The sequence below is a fragment of the Eretmochelys imbricata genome, chromosome 5 (genome assembly GCF_965152235.1).
Source record: "Eretmochelys imbricata isolate rEreImb1 chromosome 5, rEreImb1.hap1, whole genome shotgun sequence".
NCBI classification, from domain to species: domain Eukaryota; kingdom Metazoa; phylum Chordata; order Testudines; family Cheloniidae; genus Eretmochelys; species Eretmochelys imbricata.
In genome coordinates, this window is record NC_135576.1 from 27,683,214 (window position 1) to 27,708,221 (window position 25,008).

The window sequence follows — 25,008 nt, forward strand, 5'->3', positions numbered from 1 at the left end:
ACTACGTAATGTTGCCACAGCAACCTTAGACACAATCTCTTGGGAGGCCCAACATAGAGGGTGCAGGGTAGGGACAGAGCACATCACTGTGAATATTTTGGGCAGCACTGCCAAAAATTATGCTAGGGCCACTCCAACCTCCAGAACAGCCCAGAATCAGGAAGGCAAAAAAGTCATCATAAAGCCACTAAGATCCCATCTACCATGGGCTGTACCCCCTCTAATTTTCTGGTAGTATAACACACAACCATACGCATGGATTTTTAAGGCCAAAAGGGGTCTATAGTCTGACCTCCATAATGCATATCACAATTTTATACAGTAATCCCTACATCAAGCCTACAATTTCTGATTGAGCTAGAGGATCTATTAGAAAGCCATTCACTTTTGATTTAAAAAATTAAGCAATGGAGACTCTATGACAACCCTGGTAAGATGATACAATGAGCAATTATTAAAATCACTGGTAAAAATTTGCACTTTTTTTCTAATTTGAATGTGTCCAGCTTCAACATGAAGCCACTGGCTCTTGATTTGCCTATATTATATTAAAGACCCCTTTACTCTCAGTAATACTCTGCCCATACAAGTATCTCTAGATCATGATGAAGTTGTCCCTAACTTCTCTGATAAGCTCAATCTATTTAGCTTGTCTTTTACTGTAAGGTAAGTTTTCCATACTTCAAATGATTTGTAGCTCTTTTTAAACCCTTTCCAATTTTTTCAACATCTTAAGTATGGACACCAGAACTGCACTTAGGATTCCAAGAACAGCCTCACATAGGTGGTATACAAAGTGATGCCAGTTCCATATTGCTATGTGATATTTCTGTGTTTGTACAGCCAAGGATTTCATTAGCCTTCTTAGCCACATCATTGTACTGACAACATATATTCAGTTACTTATCATGATATCAATGTCCTTTTCAGAGTCGCTGCTTTCTAGGATGCAATTCACAATCCTTTACATAAACATGACCACTATATTTTGTTCCTAGATGTAGGTCTCTGCATTAGATATTAAAAGGCATGTTGTTTTAATGAGCCCATTTTACAAATCAATCCGGATCATTTAGTATAAATTACCTGTTCTCCTTACTTACCCAGTCTGTGTCATATGCACATTTTACCAACAATTTTACATTTTCTTCCAGCTGATAGAGGCACAGAATAGGAATGAGCCAAGAACACAGCCTTTGTGGGACCACACCAGAAACACCCACATTTGATTATGATTCCCCATTAATAATTACTTTGAGATCTGCAAATTAGCCAGTTTTTATTTTCTTTAATATGTGTTATATTGATTTTATATAGCACTAATTTTGTAATCAGAATATTGTTCAGTACTGGTTCAAATGTTATAAATAAATAGCATATTCTCAGTTTCCATCAACCAAACCTGTAATATGACCACAAAATAATATCAAGTTTGACAAGATGTATTTCCAAAAAACCATGTTGACTGTCATTAGTTATGCTTCAAATCTCTTAATTCTTTTCTGATTGCATCCCATATCAGTCATTCCATTATTCTGCTCTGAATTAATGTCATGCTAACAGGCCAATAGTTGCCCAGGTTAACCAATTTACATTTTGAAATATGAACACGATATTAGGTTTTTTTTCCTCAGTCCTGTTGAACTTCCTCAGTTTTCCAATAATTATTTAAAAAACAAAACCAACGTCAGTGGTTCAGAGAACTCCTTGAACAATTTTTTTTTTTAAAAAGAACTCTACGGTGCAAGTTAAATGGTCTTGCAGACTTAACAATATTTTACTTTAATTGGTGCTATGTAACAACTTACTGCTCAATACAAACTATTCCTTTACTAATAATATATGAATTCATCATCCAACTTCTTTCCAAATACAGTCAGAAATATTTATTGAATCTTTTGCCTTTTCAGTATCATAACTTACAATTCTACCCTCTCCATCTAGAAATGAACCTATGTCACTGCTAGAATTTATTCTTTTCCTGAATTTAATAAAATTTTAAAATTCTCATTCTCTTTAGCTTCCTTTTTCAGATGTCTGTACTTCATAATTTATAGTCCTTGCTGTCAACTTTTTTCCATGTTTATATACTGTATTTTGTCATTATTTTCACTTCGCTTATTAGGCAGGATGTTTTGAGAGGTTTTTTTTTTTTAAACCTTAAATAGCCTTCTTAACTGATTACAGACTTGTACCGCTTTAATTATCTAGCAAACATTATTAAACAATTCCCAATTAAATTTTTTCCTTCTAATCAATTTTGCTGTAATTTTTCAGTTTTGGGAAATTGGCATGGTAAAGTGCCAAATATGTTACATTTTGGGATTATATTCTGTTTGAACCTAACGAATGTACTCAGATTGTGATTACTGGCACATAGGCAACCACTAATTTTTAGTTGAGCCATCAACTGTTTTATGTCAAAAAAAGATATGTAATACTAAATTACCCAAAGTTGAGTATAATACTCGGTTAGAAAATTATCTATAATTTAGAAGGGAAAATTAGATCTTACCTATAAGGTTCTTATTACACTCCTGGTCCAACATTGCTCTCTGCCCAGGAATGGAGGCAGAAAACTCTGGAGAACTTTAGTATGGTATGAGCCTAGCCTCTGTATGCAGACAAATCTACTGTTTTGTTTCCCTGCTTCAGGGACATGGAAACACCCCATAGTTCAGAGTGTTGTGCACAGAGATGCCATAAACTCCAAAGATGGTTTACTACTGGCAGAATGACACCTTGAGCATATGTCCTCCAGGCTGAAAACCTACAAGGTAATGAAGTTTTCCCTCTATCTATATATTATAGACAGAAGCTTATGGAACTGTTTCTCCTGTTTTCTAGTCTGATATGATGGTCTACACTAGACCTCTGCTAATCCCCCTCTCTTTGCTTTATTGGTCAGAAAATTATCTAAGAACATTCCAGGTCCTGTGCTGCTGAGCTGTCAATTAATTTACATCAAAGATACCATCACCTGGTTCAGAAGAGCATTTCTGCAAACTCCATCCTTCCTAAACTGAGTGTATGCAGAAATTTTAACATTCTATTCATGTGATTTCTACCAGATTTCAGTAATATCAGTTTCTTCTGATGAATGAGCACTTAACTTTTGTTGATTTCTCAGGCTTCTAGCATTGATATACAGGCAATTTTTTTCTCTTTTTGTCCCTTCATCAAGGGTTATATGCTTGAGCATTAGCACTATGTTTAGCCCCTTCCCTTTTGTTGTTAGGTTAGTCCAGGAGGGTATTATACTAACTAGACTGTCACCCTGAAGGCTGGTTTGCCTACTACTGAAATGACACAAAAGGGGTCCAATGTTCCTTGACACCAAAACTCTCTACTTCACACAACAAGGTTTATAACTCCATTTCTAATTCATGCCTTTGATAATTTAAAGAGAACTACATTTATAACCCATTTAATTTTTAGTGTTTAAGTTATAAGTAACTCAACAAGCTACACAGTTTACACTTTTAATTTTACCTAAGCTACCATAAATCTTTATTCTTTTACTTTTGTGAACTATAGTATATTTAAATCTCTTACAATGGAAAAAAATCTTCAGTTATAATACTGCAACTTTACCACAACCTGTGACACAAGAAATAGTACTAGTACTTACTTCAGCTGTCCTTCTGCTGTGTCCGGATTGTGCCTGTAGTGAAAGTCTGTGTATGGAGCTAAAATTCGCTAAGCAGATAGAAACACACACATAAGTGTATCCTCTTGACAAATTAAAGATCTTTGTTCCTTCCCCACCCCCACCTCTCAAGTCTTCAATTTATGCTTTTATTTATCCATTTAAAAATTTTAAAATAACGTGTTTCACTTAAAAATGGACACTTTTATAGTAGAGTACAGAATAAAATTTGAAGTGAACAGTAAATTATTATGGTTTAATTATTCATGTCACTAATTAGTAGCAAAATAACCAAAACAAACTTTTACCCCTCCCCACCTTCAGGAAGAAAGAAATTATTAGCCTAAATGGCACTGTATCCCCACTTGTCAGAGACAGCTTTCAGTTACTAGTGAGAGTTGCAGTAAATTCTACACTGTGTTCACAAAAAGGACACATTAGTCAAGACAGAATAAACAGCTATATCCATGAGCACGAAGTATCTGCCTAATTCTCATTTCAAAACTCAACGATGCTCAATTCTATTAACATTCATGATACAAATCAGCATCTGATTTATCAATTTATTCTTGTACAGCTAGATATATTCCTCTCCTTGTCCAGAGAAGCAAACCAGAAGGCTCATGTAGTAATGTGCACTAGCACATATTTTGAAGTGGTAAAGTAAATCCAAAAATTTATTAATTTCTCTCATATACAGAGCAAACAGCTCTTTTCCTAGAAGCTGGAACAACTGATTACAGGTTTGAGTCGAGCTTATTCTCAAAGTGAAGCCCTCAGTTACTATACAATAAGTTATACCAGTAACTGTGGTCCACTTCCATTTTTTTCCTATTTTGAAATGGTACTGCATCTTGCATGTGACAAGTCACCCACGCTTCAGGATTTCAAAATAAATATAATTTAATAACATTTAAGAATGGAAAAGAAAATGAAATTACTACCTCTAATTCAACATCTGCTCGCACATATTGTCGAGTCTTTGGATGATTAAGGAGGTGCAAAACTGTAGTTATGAGAGCCTCATTTATTCGGCTTAATTGACAATCAATCACATTTTTCAAGATGGTACTTAGTCCACCCCGAAGAGCTACCACCTCTGGATTTTGAAGTGCTAAAATAGGAGAAAAATGTCAATTTAACAACTCAAACGAAAGTAAAAAATTTTAAATGCCTCCAATATAGTAACCGCCATACTGGATCAGAACCTTGATCCATCTAGTTCAGTACCTTGTCCCAAACAGTGACCACCCCACAGAAGTTTCAGAGGAAAGTGCAAGAAACCCTACAGTAGGCAGATGTGGGGTAACCGGTTGCCCATGAAGGTTTCATCCTAATCCCTAATAGTTAGAGATTGGATTAAATCCTGAAGCAAAGAGTTTTAGCTCCCTTCCAATACTCTTTGTTAGAATTCACTTATTTAAACCCTGGATATTCTTATCCACATAAACCTCTGAAGCCTCTTTGAATCTTGCTAACTATGGCTAATACTGGAATATGTAACGGCATTATCTATAAACTTGCAGCAAGAAATCAGGAGTGCAACCCATTATATTTGAGATTAATATATCAAAAATTTGTTTATAAACCTTTTTTCCTGTAAATGCCATCAGGTGGTGGTGGTCATAAAAAGCTTTTAATGAAGTCAAGTTATGTTGTTGATACCCCCATCAGCTGCTGACATATTGCAATAATATTTCATCAATATAAATACTGGCAAGAGTCAGTCACTGCACAGTGCTTCTTGACAAAGACGAATATGCTTGCTTCTGAGCACACACACAAGAGTACATGGACATTTCATTATAGGTATATTGTTTTTGGAATAGAATGAATTTGCACTGCGGTATAAATGTTGTATATGTGTCAAAGATAGTTCAGTTTCTACTTTTTTAAATCTAAAATTTAAATCTTGAAAACAGCAGTTACACTTATTTCCCATCAGTTGATACTAGCATGAAATGATCTCAATGAAACTGTTCTACACTAATTCTACAAAGCATGGTGGATGCAATAAAGGTCACATTGTCCAAATGATCTCTGTGAAAACAGACTTATTTTTTTGTTGTCAGTGGATATTACCAATTTTAAAACTTTTCATGCAAATTAAATGCTACAGTTTAATATCTGATTGGAATGCATATTAACATGAGTTATAAATGTGGGGATTAACATATTAAAAAGACATGGCCAACTTGAATACTTGCATTTTTCTCCGAAACTACTGCCACCTATTATTACACGTAATGGTCACCATTACTATAACTGAAAAGTACTTGAGGAAAACATTTTGCAGCTTCATTTGCACATTTGACAGTGCCTAGTAATTTTCAGTTTCCCCCTCCCACAAAGACAATTATTGCCAGTTTGTGTGCGTCTTTTACAAAGCAGCTGACATGGGGGGATGGGAGGGAGGGACTTTTATTTTTTTATAGCAAAGATTAATTGTAAAAACCATAAAAAATGGCAAAGAGCTCAGGGCAAGGATAAAATTGTCAATTTCTTTGTTTTTTGGGTGTGTTTTTTTTTTTTTTAAACTGACTAGATTTCAAATTGACTGACTTTTTTGACAACTAAAAAAATTCACTAGATTTGTGGCATTTTCACAAAAAATCCCATGATTATCTGCTTTACAAACTACCTACTATAATATATTCAATTACTTGGGGGGGGAAAGCACTTTAGTAAAAACCTACAAAAGAAAGGATCCTTTAAAGATTTGATGAGTTGATGCTTTGTATTGAATTTGATAATTGTTTCAACATTCTCACCTAGTTCACAGATAATGGCAATACAAGCTCGAACCATTCTGTCTCTCTCCTGAAGGCCATCATTTCCAACTGCTATCAAGGAATTAGTAATAGAGCTAGGGAACAAGGAAGCATTCACAGTGATCATCTGCCAAAAGAACAAAAACCAAAAAAGGATGAGCAATTTCTAGGTTGCCACATGCACACCCACGTCCAGAATCATGTGTATAATATGATGTAGCCAAACATATAGCCCCTTATATTACTTGCTTATATTACAAATCCTCTAAACCACTGCCTTCTGCTCTTTAGCTTCTTGGCTGACCCTTTTGGTTTTCTATCTTATTCCTCCGTTTGTATTTTAATTTCTGCACATGGGCATTAAGAAAATGGAAGGGGAGATTGTTCCAGAGGGTAAAGCAGCAATGAAAAAAGTGATTACTAGGCTACTCAGAACTTCTGCAGGAGCCTCTGTTAAATTTTACTGACAGAGAGAGAGAGAGCGAGAGAGAGAGAGAGATGGACTGCAGTATCTTAGGCCTTGTCTACACTAGACAGTTTTGTCGACAAAAGTCGGGTTTCGTCGACAAAACAGTGGAGGTGTACAAACTGCAATGTTCCTTCTGCCGACAAAATGCTCCTGCTTTGCCAACAAAATAAAATCACCTCGACGAGAGGCGTAGAGATTTTTGTGGCAAAGTTATATTGACAAAGTGGCAGTGTAGACACAATGCTTGATTATATCACTCTAAATAGCCTCCAGGAGGTGTCTCACAATGCCCATCCTAACCGCTTTGGGCAGTGGTTCAAACTCCGCTGTCCTGCACCATGTACACAGGCATCCACCCCTCCCCCTTTAAAGGCATGGAAATTACTGAAATTCCACTTTCTGTTAGCTGGGTGTGGACAGCTCACATCGCATCTTCTCAGCTGACCATGGTGGCTCCATGCAGCAAACGCTCTCCTGCTTCGAGCACACTTGAGTTGCTGGATCTGCTGGCACTGTGGGGAGAACAAGCTGCTCAGTCCCAGCTCCGCTCAAGCCATAGGAACTTCGATACTGATTGTCAGATTTCTCATGGCTTGTTAGATACAGACTATGTATGGGACATGCATTAGTGCCGTGTGAAGACAAAGGAGCTGAGGCAGGCATACAAGGGAAGCAAACCGTCGCTCTGGTGCTGAATACCTGATGCTTCTATAAGGAGCTGGACGCCATCTTTGGTGGCGACCCCACCTCCACTGCCAAAAGCCCTGGGGAAACTTCAAATGGGGCTGGAAGCGGAGAACAGTGGACTGACCCTGAGGATGAAGTCGTGGACAAGGAGGTTGAGTTGGAGGACGATGTGGCGCACACATCAGGGTTGTCCAGTGGCGCAGCAAGTCAGGACCTCTTTTCCACACCAGAGGGGTCTACCCAGTCGCAGCAGTCTGTCTCTGGTGCGCATGATGCAGGAGAGGAGAGCCCTGGTAAGTGAACTTTTTGAGTTGATGCTCCTCGGTTATATGAGATAGAGCTGTCCTTTGCTCTGTATATTCAAGAAGTGGGTGAAGGGACAGAAACGTATAAGACTAGCGGTGTTTGAGTGTGCTCTACATTTCCTTCTGCAGCTAAGCAGTACAGCAGAACAGTGTGTTAAGGCACACCAAGATTTCATGGGAATCCTAGAGAGATTTCAGGGAAACTTTCCTAGAGGTACTCACCAATCCTCTGCAAAGGTTCTTTCCTCCACTTTCTCCGCACCAATTGGCAATCACTTGTGCAGGGATCAAAGTGGCACAAAGGCAAGCAGCGTAGGGACTGGGTCTGAAGCAGCACGCATGCAGAAGATGCAACCTTGTTTACCCTCAGAAGTGAGAGATTGGCTTCAATGACCCCTGATGTGTAAAATGGTGACAGAATTTACAATATTGGCCCTAATCCATGCTGACTGTTACTTATTACCTTATTATCTTCTAGATGTTTGCAAATTGATTGCTTAATTATTTGCTCCGTTATTTTTCTGGGTACAGAAGTTAAGCTGACTGGTCTGTAATTCCCTGCGTTGTCATTATTTCCCTTTTTATAGATGGGCACTATCTTTGTTCTTTTCTAGTCTTCTGGAATCTCTCCCATCTTCAATGACTTCTCAAAGATAATCGCTAATGGCTAAGATATCTCCTCAGTCAGCTCGTTGTGTATTCTAGGATGCATTTCATCAGGCCCTGGTGACTTAAAGACATCTAATTTGTCCAAATAATTTTTAACTTGTTCTTTCCCTATTTTGCAATGGACTACATTAATAGAAAGGGGTACTTCTGAATGGTATTGCAGGTGCTTGTGGATCACTGTGAGTGTTTCACTGACATTAACGCGGGGTGGTCCAGGAAGGCGCATGACGTATGCATCTTCAGTAACACTGGCCTGTACAGAAAGCTCCAAGTAGGAACTTAGTTTCCAGATCAGAAGTTTCCGTCGGGGAATGTTGAAATGCCCATAGTGATCCTGGGAGATCCAGCATATCCCTTACTCCTATGGCTCTTGAAGCCTTACATGGGAAACCTGGACAGCAGCAAGGAGTGCTTCAACAACAGGCTGAGCAGGTGCACAATGACCATAGAATGTGCCTTTGGCAGATTAAAAGTACGCTGATGCTGCCTTTATGGCAGGTTAGACATAAATGACCAAAATATTCCTGTGGTCATAGCAGCCTGCTGTGCACTCCATACTATTTCCAAGGCTAAGGGTAAAAAGTTCCCCCCAGGTGGTGCGTGAAGGTGGATCACCTGGCAGCTGAATTTGCGCAGCCAGATACCAGGGCTATTGGAGGTGCACAGCTGGGGGGCTATTCAAATCAGGGAGGTTTTGAGGCAACATTTTGACAATGAGCATGAATAATGTGTTCTTCTATACTGCATTCTGCCATGCTTTGTTAACTTGCCGCCTTGCATAAAAATTGTGATGATTCCTGACTGGGATTTGTAGTCAGCAAATGATTAGACTGCCACTATATTTTACTACCAGCAGCAACCACCGTCTGTAGGAGACAAAGATTGGTTATCTTTCAAAGAGTTTGTTTTTATTAAATACCAATTAACACCACCCACAAGACTTGGTGGGAAGGGAGATAAGAGTACAGGGCAGTGAAGGCGTTAATAGCGGTGTGTAAGTCCAGCTATCATTTTAGAAGCTGTATGAAAGGGTGGAGTGAATAGGATACCAAGACGTTCCAGGATAATGCAAAGAATGTGTGGAAGGAGTTTGGAGAAGGCATGGAAAGCAGTTCTGTATCAGCTGCAGGGAGGGGCAAGCATGCACATGTTCTGCCAGGAGAATGATGCGATCCCACCACTCTGTGCTCATTTCCTGAGCCCAAAAGTGACGGTACCCTGTGTGCAGCTGCTCCATGAATGCTAAAAGTTATCTGGTATTGTTTCTTTCCATGGCACAGAGCAGGTCAGGCAACTCTGATTCCTGTTCAGATTGGAAGCTCATGATATACTGCATGATCATCTGCAATGTATTCATAACAGTGACCACAACAGTAGAGAGCAGTGCAGGATCCATCCTTCCACACAGAGATGGCATGCACATAGTAAACAATAGCCATTGAAAAATGTCACAAAACGCAGTCGGAAGCCCATGGAATGCTAGGACGGAAAGAACTGCATCATGAGACATTGAGCCCCCACCCATGCTGCACTGCGATTCACTCTGCCTTGCCAAAACTCCTAGCTGCAGAAGGTAGCAAGTAGCAGAGTGGGATAGCTACCCACAGTGCACTGCTCTCACTGTTGATGCTAGAGCACCGACTGTAAATGCACTCAGCCAACAGAAGGAGCATTGTATTAACATGCACAAGCGATATAATTACACCAGTTTTTAAACTGTCGGCTTAACTTCCGTTGACAAAACTCTGTAGTATAGACAAGGCCTTTCAAGCTACTTCCTTCCTTCGGGGCTTAAAAGCTCTGCATGGCAGCCACTTGACAGCTACTCAGCTGCTGAACTACAGAAATGGGCCTCCCATCTTGCGGAGCTACTAAGGTCCATAGGAAGGGAAACTGTGTTGCAGACTGGAGTAGAAAGAGCAGCCAGCAGCAGAAGGGACTACAGTACTCCTGGGGTTAGACGGAGCTGGCTGCCATGTGAAGCTCATAAATCCTGCTTTAATGAAGCTGGTCTCCCAAACATTACAACACAATTCAACTCTGCTATATAATCTGTGGGGCTGTGTCACAAACCTTGGGTCTAATACACAACATAAGTACACAGGGACTTTTAAATACATATATAGCACTACATGGCAAGTAGGGATAGTTAATTAAAGTTAGGCAAACTTAAGCTAAGAAAATATCTGCTTTATGGTTTGTGGCAAGTACAGAAAAGGCCCCAATCAGCAAGTAAAAGGTCAAGAGAATAATAAGCAATATTGCTTACAGTGTGGGAAAGATGTACGGTTCAAAAGTAACTGACAACATGAAAATCTGCAGAAACAAGACAGAGGAAAACTGTCTTAAAAGAAACAAGCATAAACCCTCCCACTGTTCTACTGGTAAGCAAAAGAGCTGGGGAGAAAGGAAGGACTTGGAAGAAGGAAAGTAGCAAGGATGAACTGCTTCAAACTGAGTTTTTGCAAAAGCTAGCTGAGGTGCATAAAGAGAGCTATGAATTTGAAGGTTCTTTGTCAGACTCTAGCTGATCATGCTAGGGCATGTCTGAATGAGATGATCATCCCTCGGTGTGGCCAGTTTGTAAGTGTACTGCTCATATGCTTAAGAATACTTTCTTACTGTTTTGGATATAGTGACTGCTTGTTTTCAGGCAGATAGATATGTTTACAGCAATTGTATAAATACTATGTGGCCTTTGGATTTAATAAAGTAATTTATGGTTCAATTAGTGTTGTGGTAATACCTTCCATAAATAATAATTCTAACATTCTGGCAACCATGAAGGGACTTCCACCAACATTAATTTCAGTTGCTCTAAAACCCCAGGGTAAAGTGTAGTGACTTATCCTCTGGAGCCATTATAATTTCTCTCCTAAAGTAAAAATCACAAGCAAAAGAGAAATGGAAAGTACCTTGGATACCTATGCAGAAAGCTTCTTGGAAAAGCATGGCAGAGGTCCATTGAATACCACTGAAATTTTAAATAATAAGACCAGAGGAGACCAATATTAATACTGCCTTCTTAAACAATCCCAAGGTAAAGAAAACAGACAAATGCAGCTGTGTTACAGGGATTGTACTTGGGGGCTAAGGGCGGGTGCCTACACTACAAAATTAGGTCGACTTAATTTAGGTCAACATACAGCCACCACAGTCATTCAATCAGCTGTTGGTGTCCACACTACCCTCCTTTTGCTGATGGAGTGTATCCTCACCAGAGATGCTTGCAGTGACTAAAGTGGGGCATTGTGGAAAAATGACAGCCATGCAGGGCTCACTGCTGGAGCCCCTCCATTCACTCGAGGGTGACAGCCCCAGCTGTGAGCCCCAGCCAGGCTCAATTTCATGCTGCTATTGTCTCCTCTCAGAGCAGCTGCAATGTGGGGAGCTGGGAGGCCTGGCCCTCAGCACCTAGCAGCTGCGTTCAGAGCAGGGAGCCCAGGCAGCAGCCTGGCTGGGAGCGGGGAAACCGGGGGGAAGCAGGGCTCCCTGTTGGGAGTGGGGAGCCTGGCAGCAGCCCATTGGGAACAGGTAGCTGGGAGCCCAGGGGGCAGCTGGGCTCTAGTTGGGGCCCCCCATCCACCCAAGTGTGACAGCCCAAGCTGTGAGCCAGGGATGGAGCCATGAAAATGAAGAGAAAATTTAGTCAACAACCCATGTTAAGTAAGCGTCTACATAGACACTGCGCTGCCCTAACTACATCGACATACACCCTAAACCTTTTGTGGAGCAAGACTGTAGTGTAGACAGACACACTTAGGGCAACATAAGCTGCCTCACACTGACCTAACTCTATAATGCAGATCAAGCTAGTCTTTGCAGGCAAAGTGTACCACCTTGAAGAATGAGTGCAAAAAGCACAGAAATAAGCTCAGAGCTGCTGAGAGAGATCAGCTGATGAATGTGTCATTTTGGAAGATAAACAAGTGATTTTTAAGGAGAGAGAGTTAAAAAAGTAGCTTTTGCACAAATTAATGCTGCAAATTTTGGAGGGAACTGAACAGTCGAAGTTTGCAGAAGTGTTAACAATAGAAACAGAACTGTTAATGAGGATGTTAAAGTGTTAAAAGATTGGTTTAATAATGAAACTAACTTATGGCAATGCAATACAATTCTAGTAGTCATACCCAGTGGAAACCAGGTAGTCAAATCACGCAAAGGGCTGGTCAGGTGGTGAGACTATCCCCACTACACTTTTGCCCCAGTAGCCTTTACAGATCCTCTGAAGGAAAATGGGCTCTTTTCCCAAAGAACTGGTCTGTAAATAATCAACTGTAAATGACTGCTGCATGCAGAGACACATCATCATTTGACTATGGATGAGTTAGTCAAAAATCACTGAAAAGGAAATAGGGATTTCTATATGGCTTGAGTACTTCCAAATGTACAAATGGGGACATAACCTATGTACAGTTGTGCAGAAAGATTATTAAAAGCAACACAAGGGGTCCTGATCAGCTAAAACAGACTGTAAGAAAAAAGGGGGACAACACCTCGTAAATTAGAACAGAAATACTGCCTGTCAGAAAAAGAAAAATGTAAGTGTAAATGAGCTTACTAAAGTTGCAGATAGCTGAGACACTGAGGAAAATAAGGGAGTGAAAATAGCAGTTAAAAAAAACACATTGCTAGGATTCAGCAATTAGCAGAGCCTAGGCCCAAAAAGTTATCTTGCCTGTGAAAATTTATCTAAAGCATAAATATAAAAACAAAATGGCAGTTTAGAAATGTGAGGAACTTAAAAGTATCATATGCTCATAAATTGCAATTTGCAAAGGTAACCATTTTAGGAAAGAAGGTTCAGAGGCTCAGTGGCAGGGTAAACTGAGCAAGTTTAAAGTATTTATTTGGTCTTTCATAATAAACTGTTTACAGTACAGCAATGGACCTCAGAATTTAAAAAAAACAAAAGATCTAAAAAGAAAATGTAAGATGTGTGAAATAAATTGGCTTTTAAAAAAAAATCCACTAATCATCTATCCAAATCTTTCATTCAAAGTTGCAAAGTGGATAGAGATGTTTTGCCAAACACAGATATCTAGTGTCATGTGGTTTTGTTATTTAGCATTTATAAAAGCATTGAGGTACCAAAAGGGTTAAAGTTCAATATCTTCTTAAATAAGGGCCAGAGGACATGGTCAGAACTGTGGCAGGGCCAGCCAGAACCAGGATAATGGGGAAAGATCCTTTTTCAGTAATAAAACAGCAGCTAAAAGCACTGCAGAAAAAGAATGAAAAACTAAAGACAGTGCACCTCTTAAGAAACAGCGGGGGCGGGGGGGAGTGCACAAGAGACACCATATTAGAAAGACTGACCCTTAAAGGTGGCTCTGAGAAAGTCACATTGATAAGGATACATGGAAACTCTTTAAGCACAAAAAGTTACACTTCATGTGGAAATTGATATGGCTAATATAATGCAATAGCAAATAAAAAGTGGAAATTAAACTATAAGAGTTATGATTAACTGTGAAGTAAATGTTATTAGGGAGTAAAAATCTATACCGTGGTGTTTTGTAACAGTATAAAAACTAAGAAATTGTTTAATAGATTGAAATGCCCCAGATTGAAAAAAAATCCTACTAATGGCTTAGGGCTAACCCTATTAAGAAAATGCTGTGCAATATGTAGATGATATTCTGGTGCATACTTCTGATAGGGAAAACCATTTAAAATGTACTGGAAACCTATTTGCAGGAGGTTTCCTTCCTGGAACTAACCCCGCTTTCTGGCCAGCAAGCTCCAGAAAAACAAAAGGTTGAAGTGATTTTGGAGCTGCCCTTCTCTAACACAGAAACAGTGCTGCTATCTCACTGGGCAGGACAGGATTTTGTCAGGATTTCTTCCCTGACTACACAGCAAACACTGCACCTCTCTACCAGCTCCTGCAGAAAACGGTAGAATGGGAATGGACATCCCCCCGTAGCATATAAGTTAAAAGAGGCTTTAACAAAAGCTCCAGTTCTTAGCACTCCAAGTTATATAAAACCTTTCGGATTGTTTGTTGCAAACAGGGACACAGCCATTTCAGCTGTGTTAATTCACGACTATCATGACAGAAAAAAACCTATTGCTTACGCTTCCAGGATACTGAATGGAGCTGGAAAGTAGCATACCCAATGTGAAAAACATTTATCGACTGTTTGGTGAGCTTGACACATTTAAGATGTCTGATGGGATTGGGGGACACAATTGTACACTGCTCATACTCCTTTAAAGTATCTTTTGACACTATACCATCTCTGATTTTACCAGACTAGTCCTAGATTGACACAGTGGTCCTTGCTGCTGGAAGAGCACCAAATTGAAGTCTGTCATCTTAAACAACCCTCATCTTTGCCTGCGAGACTGTTAATTGTGGTACTCCACGCAAGTATCCTAGAAAAGGAGCCTCTAACCATTTTATCCCATGTGCAATACATATTTTAAATTCTGAATGGCTTCACCCTGAGGGTCTGACAATATATGTTGATGAGTCATCTTATCACCAAAAATAAGATGTACGGTTTGGGTGCCTTCGGTTTAGGTTAAACATGTGCAGTACAGGTGTAGTACACACTCAACCCAGTATGCTGAAGTGGCTGCTGTAGGAGAGGTATCATCACTCTGTAATAAAGGACAAGCACCAGCAACTATAACACGTTCAAACTCTCAGTGCATCTGTGAGGCTCTGACAACATATCTCCCTTGGTGGAGTATGAATTTATTTTGCAGTGCAGATCAAAAGCCTTTACACCATTAAGCCCTTTTGTCCTGTGTATGGGAGCTAGCAAACAAATTGGGTAACTCAGTGGGTATGTATGCTTAAGGTAAAAGCTCATTCCAGACACGGGGAAGTGAGCAAGAAAAACAATAGGGTGGATGAAGCTGCTGCTAGTGGAGCTCCAGTATAGGTCCCACTCATGATTATCCAGTCCTTGGTGTTACCACTTGAGCACAGGCAGAAAACACTGATTTAACAACATTACAAGAATCTGATCCAGAAGTATTTGCTCGTAAACAAAAAGTATTACATGGGGAGTTAAATCAGTTAAATGGCAAATTGCTCCTTGTGAGGGAAAATTTGTTGCTCACTGAAGGGGATGATTTACCTTACCTGGTCTGAATTCTACCACAGCCCTTAAAAGGGAAATGTTAAGATCTGTGCATGATGTATCATTGGGAGCCCAACAAAATACTGAAGCCACTTATCAGTGACTGATTAAAATGGCCTGATTATTAAAAAAAAAGTTAATAGATCATGTTAACAATTGTGTTATTTGGTGCTAAAAGCAATTCACCAGGGAAAACAAAATGTGGATTTATTCAGGAACAGCACCTCAGGGTTCCTTGGGAAAGACTGCAGATTCACCATGTTGGGGAGTTATTGCGCACAAGAGGCAGCAAACCAATATCTACTTGTAATTGTCAATGTCTTTACTAAATGGATAGAAGCCTTATCTACTGGAAAAGCCCTGCTCCTGTTACAGCAAAACTATTAGTAGAACGTCTTTTCCAGGTGGGGAATGCTCCAGAGACAGAGACCAGGGAACAACGTTCACAGTGAAAGTGATGAAAGATGCTTGCATTATGCTGGGAATAGAGCAAAAATTCCATATCACTTTTCAGCCACATGCTTCTGGCTTGGTAGAAAGTACAAACAGAACAGTCAAAACAACGCTAAAGAAAATGGTGTGTGAATCAGGCAAAGATGAAAAAATGACTATGACTCTTCCGACTTTAATGGGAACCCAAAATAAAACTGGATAAATGGTGTGTCTCCTTTTACTGCTATAACAGGCAGAGAAATGAGACTCCCAGAACAGAAGAGTTGGCCATAAAACAATGGATAAGACAGATGGGGAAAAATTATAATTTATGTGTCTAGTGCACAGCAGGATCATGCCAAAAATGAGGACATGCTTTAACTGACAAGCCCAAAATGCAGACTGGCAAGTAGGGGACAGAGTGCTGGTACACTTAACCTTGGGAAAAAAACCATTTCCAGCTCCTAGATGAGGAGGCCCCTACTATATAATACAAAAAAGCCAGCACTGCAGTTTATCTGGCACAGTACCTTGAATTTTCCATGTGTATGTTAGACATGAGAGGCATTATACATGCTTTGTGTTTCCTGTAAATTTTACTCAAATAAGGTCTCATGAATATGTACCTTTTTGAGAATCAAGAACAGCAGAAATAAGGGTGGCACAAATACCATACGATGAAAAGAAAAAAAGAATTTCCCAAAGTGGAGGTAGAATCCAGTAATGGATTGGTATTATAGTCCCTTAAAGAAGCGCTGTACAGTGATGTTCAACTGCTACATGTACCTATGTTGTTCAGCTTGACTTCACTGCATTTGCCAAAAGGATTATGTCCACCAGAGCTTGACCAATTGTATGGCAAATGATAAAGGACTATTGTAAAGACTTTGTTGATAGAAATGTAGAGGTAAAGGCACTCGAATCAATTCAAAAGAGATGCTAACAGAGCCCTATCTGCCAGTGATTTAGCAGAGTGGTTTAGAGCAGGAGCATCAATCTGAAACCTGGACCTAGTGGACATTAAGACCCTGTGGGAACATGACTGAGCATTCCAACACAAGCTGGCTGCGGACACACTAAGCCCAATGAATGAGCAAAGCAAAGAACTCGTTAATCAAAAACTTCTGAATGTATATAATATGCACAGTATAGTGAATGCATTTAAGGAAGTACAGCATAAAATAAATGAAATAATCAACCAAACCAGTGAGGATCATCAAAGCAGGGCAACAGCCAGGCCATAGCATACCCTTCATACACAGGGTATGCACTAGACAAAAATCAGCCTCTCTCATTGATACATAACAAGGTAAACTGCCCTCTTTATTCAACAGAGAAATTGAAAACTTGGTATGGCAGAGATCATATTGATAGGGATAAGGAGCCCTACCGCCTTTCCACAATTAACCCCCATGATACTGGACCCTTGAGAGGGTTGGGGTTTTTTTTGCAATTTTTTTCTTTTTTTTTTTTTTTTTTGGGGGGGGGGAGGGTTGTTTTACACCATTCACACAATCCATATCAGTAACTGCAAAATACCACCAGTAGGAGTACTAGAAGACAATGAAGCCGATAAGGTTTGAGAAGTTTGTTCTCCTCAAATACTGTGGCAAGATAACAACAGGTTCTGGAAAGCCCTGGACTTGTCCTGTTGCTTGCACCTAGGGGACACCCACATGTGCAGGTATAATGTTTTACAGTGTTGCCAGCAGGTGGGTTCTCTCTGGGGGAGCAATCTCCAAACTTCACAGTACTGTTGAGACACTGGGGAACTGGTGAAGTATAAGCCACTTATGTTGGGAATGGTAAATATTGCATGGTGGCTGGAAATCACCACTTTTGGTATGAATCCAAAGATTGTTATTCTGATTGGCCAATGTTTTGTTTCCACACCAAAATTCACTATGGGGATAAATGGAAAGACCTTACATTCCATGCCCATTTTTCATACTGTAACTGAATTACAGGCTGAAGTCAAATTACAGTAGAACGCTTGAAAAGCGGTACCCAAGTTTGGGCGTCTTTGAGCTTGGAAAAGACTGTCTTTTCTTCTCCGAGTGATTGCTCATGTGTATTCCACAATAGGCGATTCCAGGCTATATCTGTTGGAGGTGGGTAGGAGTTCACAAGTTCCCAGGACAGAGGACAGCCCTGCCGAACCCGGCATCATCCCTGGTTTGGAGGACGATTGCATAGTACAAGGTGAACGTGTGAACCGAAGACCATGTGGTGACCCTATAAATGTCCTGGATGGGGACACGGGCCACAAAGGCAGCCAACGAAGCCTTTGCCTGAGTCAAGTGTGCCCTCACAATTGGTGGCAGGGGGACACCCACCAGCTCATAACAGGAATGGATGCACGAAATGATCCAATCGGAAAGCCGCTGAGTGGAAATCGGCTGGTTCCTTGTGCGCTCAGCCGAGGCGACGAACAGTTGCGAGGACTTTCTGAATGGCTTGTTCCGCTCGACGTAGAAAGCCAGAGCCTGCTGCATATCAAGTGTGTGGAGATGGCACTCCTCACTTGAGACATGAGATTCGGGGCAGTGGACAGGTAGAAAAATGTCCTAACCCATGTCGTAGGCAGAGACCACCTTTGGGAGGTCAGGGCCCCGAGCTCCGAGACTCGCCTGGCCGACGTGACTGCAACCAGGAAGGCCACCTTCCATAAGAGGTGAGATCAGGAGCACGTGGCCAGTGGTTCAAATGGGGGTTCCGTGAGACAAGCCAGCACCAGGTTTAGGTTCCACTGCGGGACTGGGGGGTCTAGAATATGGAAAGAGACGGTCCAAACCCTTAAGGAACCGGCCAGTCTTGGCATGGGAAAATACTGTGTGCCCTTGCACCGACGGATGGGAGGCCGATATGGCAGCCAGGTGCGCCTTGACTGACGAGGGCGCCAGGCCCTGGGACCTCAGGTGGAAGAGGTAATCAAGGATAAGCTGAATCGGGGCGGCCACAGAAGACACACCCTGGTCCGCCGCCCACCTAGAAAACCAAGACCACTTCGCCAAATAAGTGTGGCGAGTGGAGGGCCATCTACTTTTGAGGAGACTGCACTGAACCTGTTCTGAGTACGTCCTTTCCTCTCCACCTAACCACTGAGCAGCCACGCCGTGAGGTGAAGAGCTGCTAGGTTGGGATGGAGGAGGCGGCCCTGGTCCTGAGAGAGCATGTCCGGGCAGAGCGGCAATGGCCACGGCGGAGCTACTGCCAGGCCCGTGAGGGTCCCGTACCAAAGCTGCCTGGGCCATGCTGGGGCAATCAGGAGGACCCTGGTATTGACCGTCTTTATCTTCTCCAGCACCCTGCTGATTAGAGGGAACAGGAGAAAGGCATAGAGAAGCCAGCCTGACCAGGACAAGATAAAGGCATCGGAGATAGCACCCCTCCCTGGGCCCTCCTGGAGCAGAACCGGGGGCATCGACAGTTCTGCCAAGTCACAAATAGGTCCACCTGGGGAGTTCCCCACCTTCGGAAGAGCCAGTGGTCCTTCCGGGTGGAGGGACCACTCGTGTTGTGAGGAAAAGTCCCTACTCAAGTGATCCGCCCTCTCGTTCCGGGTGCCCAGTAGTGGAAGGCCTTCAGGTGGCTGTCGTGGGCTATACAGAAGTCTCACAGCCTGAGGGCTTCGTGGCAGAGGGCAGAGGATCGTGCCCCGCCTTGCCTGTTGATACAAAACATCGAGGCCGTGTTGTCCGTGAGGACCCTGACTACCTTGCCCTCCTGGTGCGAGCGGAAAGTCATACGCCAGCCACACCGCTCTGAGCTCCTTGACATTTATATGTAGGGTCAGGTGTTGAGCCGACCACAGGTCTTGGGTCTGAAAGTTCCCTACATAGGCCCCCCAACCCAGGTCCTACACATCGGATACCAGCTCCAACAACGGGGCCCTGTCCCTGAACGGGACCCCTTAGAACATGTTGTCTAGGGTGGACTACCACCGTAGGGAGGTGATCACAGAGTCTGGCATGGTGAGGACCTTGTCTATCCTGTCAGTAGCCTGTGAGAACTTCAAGGCCACCAGAGCTGGAGGGGCCTCATCCTGAGTCTGGCGTGATGGACCATGTATGTGCATGCCAACATGTGACCCAAGAGCTGCAGGCAAACCCTGGCTGTTGTCACCGGGAACCTTGTGACCGAGTCGATGAGACTTTTCAGGGTCTTGAATCCGTCTGGTGGGAGAGAGGCCCTGGCCGACACTACGTCCAGGAGTGCCCCGATAAACTCTATGCATTGGACCGGGACTAACATGGACTTGGTGTTTACCAACAGTCCCAAGGCGGTGCACATGGACAGGAGGAGCACCACGTGATCCCTCACCTGCGACCAGGAAGTGCCCTGAACAAGCCAATCGTCCAGATGGGGAAATATCTGGAACCTCTGCCATCTGGGGTAGGCCGCTACCACCTACATGCATTTTGTAAACACCTTGGGGGCAATGGACAGACCAATTGGAAGGACCGTGAATTGGTAATGATTCTGTCCCACCACGAAACGGAGGAAGCACCTGAGCCCCTCGAATAGGTGGATGTGGAATTACACGTCCTGTAGACCGAGGGCAGCGTACCAGTCCCCAGGATCCAGGGAGGGGATGATGCAAGCCAGGGAAACCACACGGAACTTGAGTTTCACCATGTACTGGTTCAGACCTCGCAGGTCCAGGATGGGCCTGAGCCCCCTTTTGGCCTTCGGGATAAGGAAATAAACAGGAGTAATACCCCTTGCCCATGAACTCCTCGGGCACCGCCTCTATCACTCCTAGTCCTAGGAGCCGCCCCACCTCCTGCTCGAGCAGAGCTTCGTGCGAGGAGTCCCCCAAGAGGGACGGGGGGTGGTTGGGCAGGGAGGAAGTAAACTGGAGGGTGTAACTCCAGGAGATAGTGTTGAGGACCCCATCAGTCCGAGGTTAGCCGTGACCATTCTGGGAGGAAAGCACACAACCGGTTGGAGAAGGGGAGCTTTATTGGGGGTGGATCCCTGATGAGGACTGGCGGGGTGCCCCCGAGGGTCCCATCAAAAGCGCCTTTTCCCCACCTACTTGCCCTTGGAGGACCCGGGCAGGCCAAAACTGCCTCTGAGGGCATCTCTTATAGTCCTTCTGCTCCTTATGGGCGGCCTCATACTTCGGGAGGGCAGTCTGGCCGGGAGTCTGCTGTGGTTTGAATTTAGGTTTTGCCAGAGCCGGGACAGAAGCCCAGAGTCTGGAGGGTTGTGAGGGAGTCTCTCATGCCATGCAGCCTTATATCTGTTTCTGCCGCAAACAGAGCTTCCCCGTCAAATGGGAGATCCTGCATGGAAGACTGCGCCTCGCTGGACAGCCCAGAGAGCAGGAGCCATGATGCCCGTCTCATGGACACCGCAGAGGCCATGGATTGTGGAGCCATGTCCGCAGCATCCGAGGCTGCCTGCAGGGACACCCTAGCAGCCGCTACCCTTCCTCCACTAGTGCCTTGAACTCCTTCCTATCACTCTCCTGGAGGGAGTCCTCCAACTTGGGCAGGGAGCCCCACAGATTGAATTCGTACCGGCCCAGGAGAACCTGATGGTTTGCCACTCATAACTGGAAGCTCAAAGAAGAATAAATTTTTCTTCCAAAAGAGTCCAGTCTCCGAGAGTCTTTGTTCTTGGGGTCGGGGCTGGCTGACCCTGCCATTCCCTGTGGTTGACTGACTCTACCACCAGGGAGTTGGGCGCTGGGTTGGTATACAAGTACTCATGCCCCTTAGTGGGTACAAAGTACTTGCGTTCCATCTTCTTAGAGATGGGTCTGGTGTTTGCCACAGGGCATTAGAAATCTTAGCCACCCCTTCATGGAGGGGCAAGGCCACCCTACCCGGTGACGACGGAGACAGCACATTAAACAGGTAGTCTGAGGGCTCCTCCCTCTCCTCTACCTGGAGGCGGAGGCTTGCTGCCACCCTCTTTAAGAGTTCTTGATGGGCCCTGAAGTCCTCCTGCGGGACAGAGGGGCAGCAATCACCTCCTCCAGGTGGGGCAAGGAGGCCGGTACGATGCTCTGGGTATCGGCTGGCACCGGATGGTCCACCATCTGGTCGGATTCCGGGCATGGTGCCAAGGACTCACGTCCAACCGACTCCTTTCTTGGGGGTCTGGAGAGGGAGGCCGACAGTGCTTCCGAAGCTCTGGCCACCGAGTAAGCTCCCGCCGGGGGCCATGGTGCCCACTGGGCCAACCACGATGCTCAGTGCCACTGCACCTGCTGTGGCACCGGCAGGGCCAGCTGTTTGGGTTGGCTGGCCTGGCCCATTGAAGGACGGCTATGAATGGAGGCCAGGTTGGCATAAAATCTGCTGTCTCTGGACCAGGAAGAGTGGCGGAGCCGGGATCTACATCAGACACGGGACTGCAATCTCAACGTGGAGGACTGGTACTGACGGTAACAGATGCTCCACGAACGGCCTCGATGGGCAGACCCACAACGGCGACTGATGCCCCGGGCTGCAACGTCTTGGCGGAGACTTGGAGCAGGAGTCCGAGCAGGAGTCCGAGCAGGAACGGCATCAACGACTGTGCCATGACTGACTGCGGTACCTCCTCAGAGATGAGCACGGATGCCTGCCGCAGTCCCATCGGTATTTGCTCCTTGAGGATGAGCAATGCCGAGAGTCCCGGCCGGCCGGAACCCAGCCAGACAGTCTGGTCGGCATCAAGGGCAATCCACGTGGACTCTACCCCGAACGGTCGCTGGGTGGCAACTGGCATCGGGAACGTTCCCTCGACCGAGACCGGTACCAGGATGGAGGCGACTGAGAAGATCCCAGCAGCGGCTTGCCTCTGGAGCGTGGGGGTGACATCGGCAGCACTCCAGGCACCAGCATAGATATAGCATCCCAGGCTGCCTGGAGGGCATCGGGGCAGGCCTGCTCCAAAGGGGCCGGGCTACTCCACTCAATGTGAGTCGGAGGCCTGGGACCCGGTGGGGATCGAGGACTACCCGACATGGGCCTAGCCTCTGTCCCAGACTTCCCTCGGTGCCGCTGTGAAGAGGGAGTCTTTCTGGCCCTCTTGGCATGCCCCATGGATGGGAAGTGGTGCTGACTGGTCGATGGCACCGGAGGGTCGCCGCGTACCAATGCCGCGGTGCTGGGTACCGGTTCAGAGCTGCGTGCTGGAGTCAGGGTCAGTGCCGATTCCATCAGGATGGCCCAGAGCCTAATGTCCCTTTCTCTTTTGGTCCGAGGCTTAAACGACTTGCAAATCTTGCACCTTTTGCTGATATGGGTTTCGTCCAAACAGCGCAAACAGTCTGCGTGCGGGTCACTTCTTGGCATAGAACACCTAAAAGAGCAGAACGACTTAAACCCCAGGGCGTGCGGCATGCCCCGGCCGGGGTCACTGACTAACTAAACTAACTAACTACACAGCTAATTAACTACAGGTACTAACACTGAACGAACAAACAGTTCTGGGGAGAAGCTACAGCAAAGCTGGAACAGAGTAGTTCCGACACACCTTCACTGGCAGCAAGAAGGAACTGAGGGTAGGGGGAGCGCACAGCTCCCCTTATACCACACCAGGCAGGCGACACTCCAGAGGTTGCAGGGGGCGCTTCCCCCACCCCCAGGTACTGCTAGGAGAAAAACTTCCAGCACCGGAGCACGTGGCAAGCACACACACATACACGCCCCCACCCCTATTGTGGAATACTCATGAGCAATCACTCGAAGAACTAAAAATTGTAAATAGGCAGGAACAGGGAATTCGGTAATTAACTAGTCCTTTCTGGTCAGAACACTTACAAAGTAGGATTACATCCATGGTGAAGATGGTCATTCAAAGCTTTGGCAGTTGTCAATGCGACTGTGGTAACTTATTTTGAGGTTGTATTTGTCAAATTTATTAATTGTACAAATTGTACAAAATGTTGCAAAATAAAAAGAAATGTTTGAAATGCTTAAATGTAGTAAAACCCACATGGTATGTATGGTTTTAAGGTGGGTAATGTAGGGATAGTTAATTAAAGTTAGCGTAAGTTTGCTTAAAAAAAATAGTATCTGGTTTGTGGCTAGTAAGGAAAAAATCCCAATCAGCAAGTAAAAGAAGATCATGAGAATAAGTACTATTGCTTACAGAGTGGGAAAGATATATGATCAAAAAGTAACTGATAAAGTGAAAAGCTGCATTAATAAGACAAAGGAAAACTGTCTTAAAGGAAACAAGCATAAACCTTCTCACTGTTCTACTAGAAAGCAGGGGTGGAGGTGTGGGGAAGAATAGGAAAGGAAAGCCTTAGAGAAAGGAAAGTAGCAAGGATGAACTGCTTCAAACTAGATTTTTGCCAGAGCTAGCAAGTTAGCTGAAGTGTATAAAAAGAGCTATGAATTTGAAGGTTCTTTGTCAGACCCTACCTGATCATGCTGGGCCATGGCCAGAATGAGACTGTCATCCCTAGGTCTGGCTTATTTGTAAGTAAACTGATCGCATGCTTATGAATACTTTATCACTGTGTTGGGTGTAGGGACTGCTTATTTTTAGGTTGTTAGACATGTTTATAGCAACTGTAATTACCATTTGGCCTTTGGATTTAATAGAGGGATTTATGAGTAAATTAGTGTCATGGTAATACTCTACATAAATAATAATTCCAGCACTGCCCCAGAAGTAGACTATTTAGGACCCCTCATTACAGAAGGACATACTTTACAGATAAGTGCAGTGATGCAACAAGAGAGTCTTAAATGACTGTCTAGCCATCACATTTAGGTCAGAGTAAAAAAACAAAACCAGCTAGCAATAAAATTTAGACAATCTCAGCACAGTTCTGTTCAGCTGATGTTAATTCAAAAGAGTATGGCAAGAAAGTAAGTACATATAAAGTACTCTACAGGGAGCTCGACAGGCTCTGTTTCATTTTGCCTCCTGCTCTTGAGCTTTCCCCCAGTTTTGCAATGTACTTTGACATTAA

The 25,008-nt window shown here is 43.6% G+C and overlaps 1 protein-coding gene across 6 annotated transcripts in view; it reads right to left on the reverse strand.

Moving 5' to 3' along the window:
* RICTOR (RPTOR independent companion of MTOR complex 2) overlaps window positions 1-25,008 on the reverse strand; it is a 189,240-nt gene that overhangs the window by 82,245 nt on the left and 81,987 nt on the right. For 5 of the 6 annotated variants that reach the window (XM_077816775.1, XM_077816777.1, XM_077816776.1 and 2 more), the window contains 3 exons: window positions 6,421-6,547; window positions 4,594-4,763; window positions 3,632-3,699 (listed from right to left, as the gene is read on the reverse strand). In XM_077816775.1, the coding sequence (XP_077672901.1) occupies window positions 3,632-3,699; window positions 4,594-4,763; window positions 6,421-6,547 (365 nt within the window). Of the gene's footprint in view, window positions 1-3,631; window positions 3,700-4,593; window positions 4,764-6,420; window positions 6,548-11,465; window positions 11,525-25,008 lie in introns of all 6 variants that reach the window. The other variant, XM_077816778.1, reaches the window with a different exon arrangement.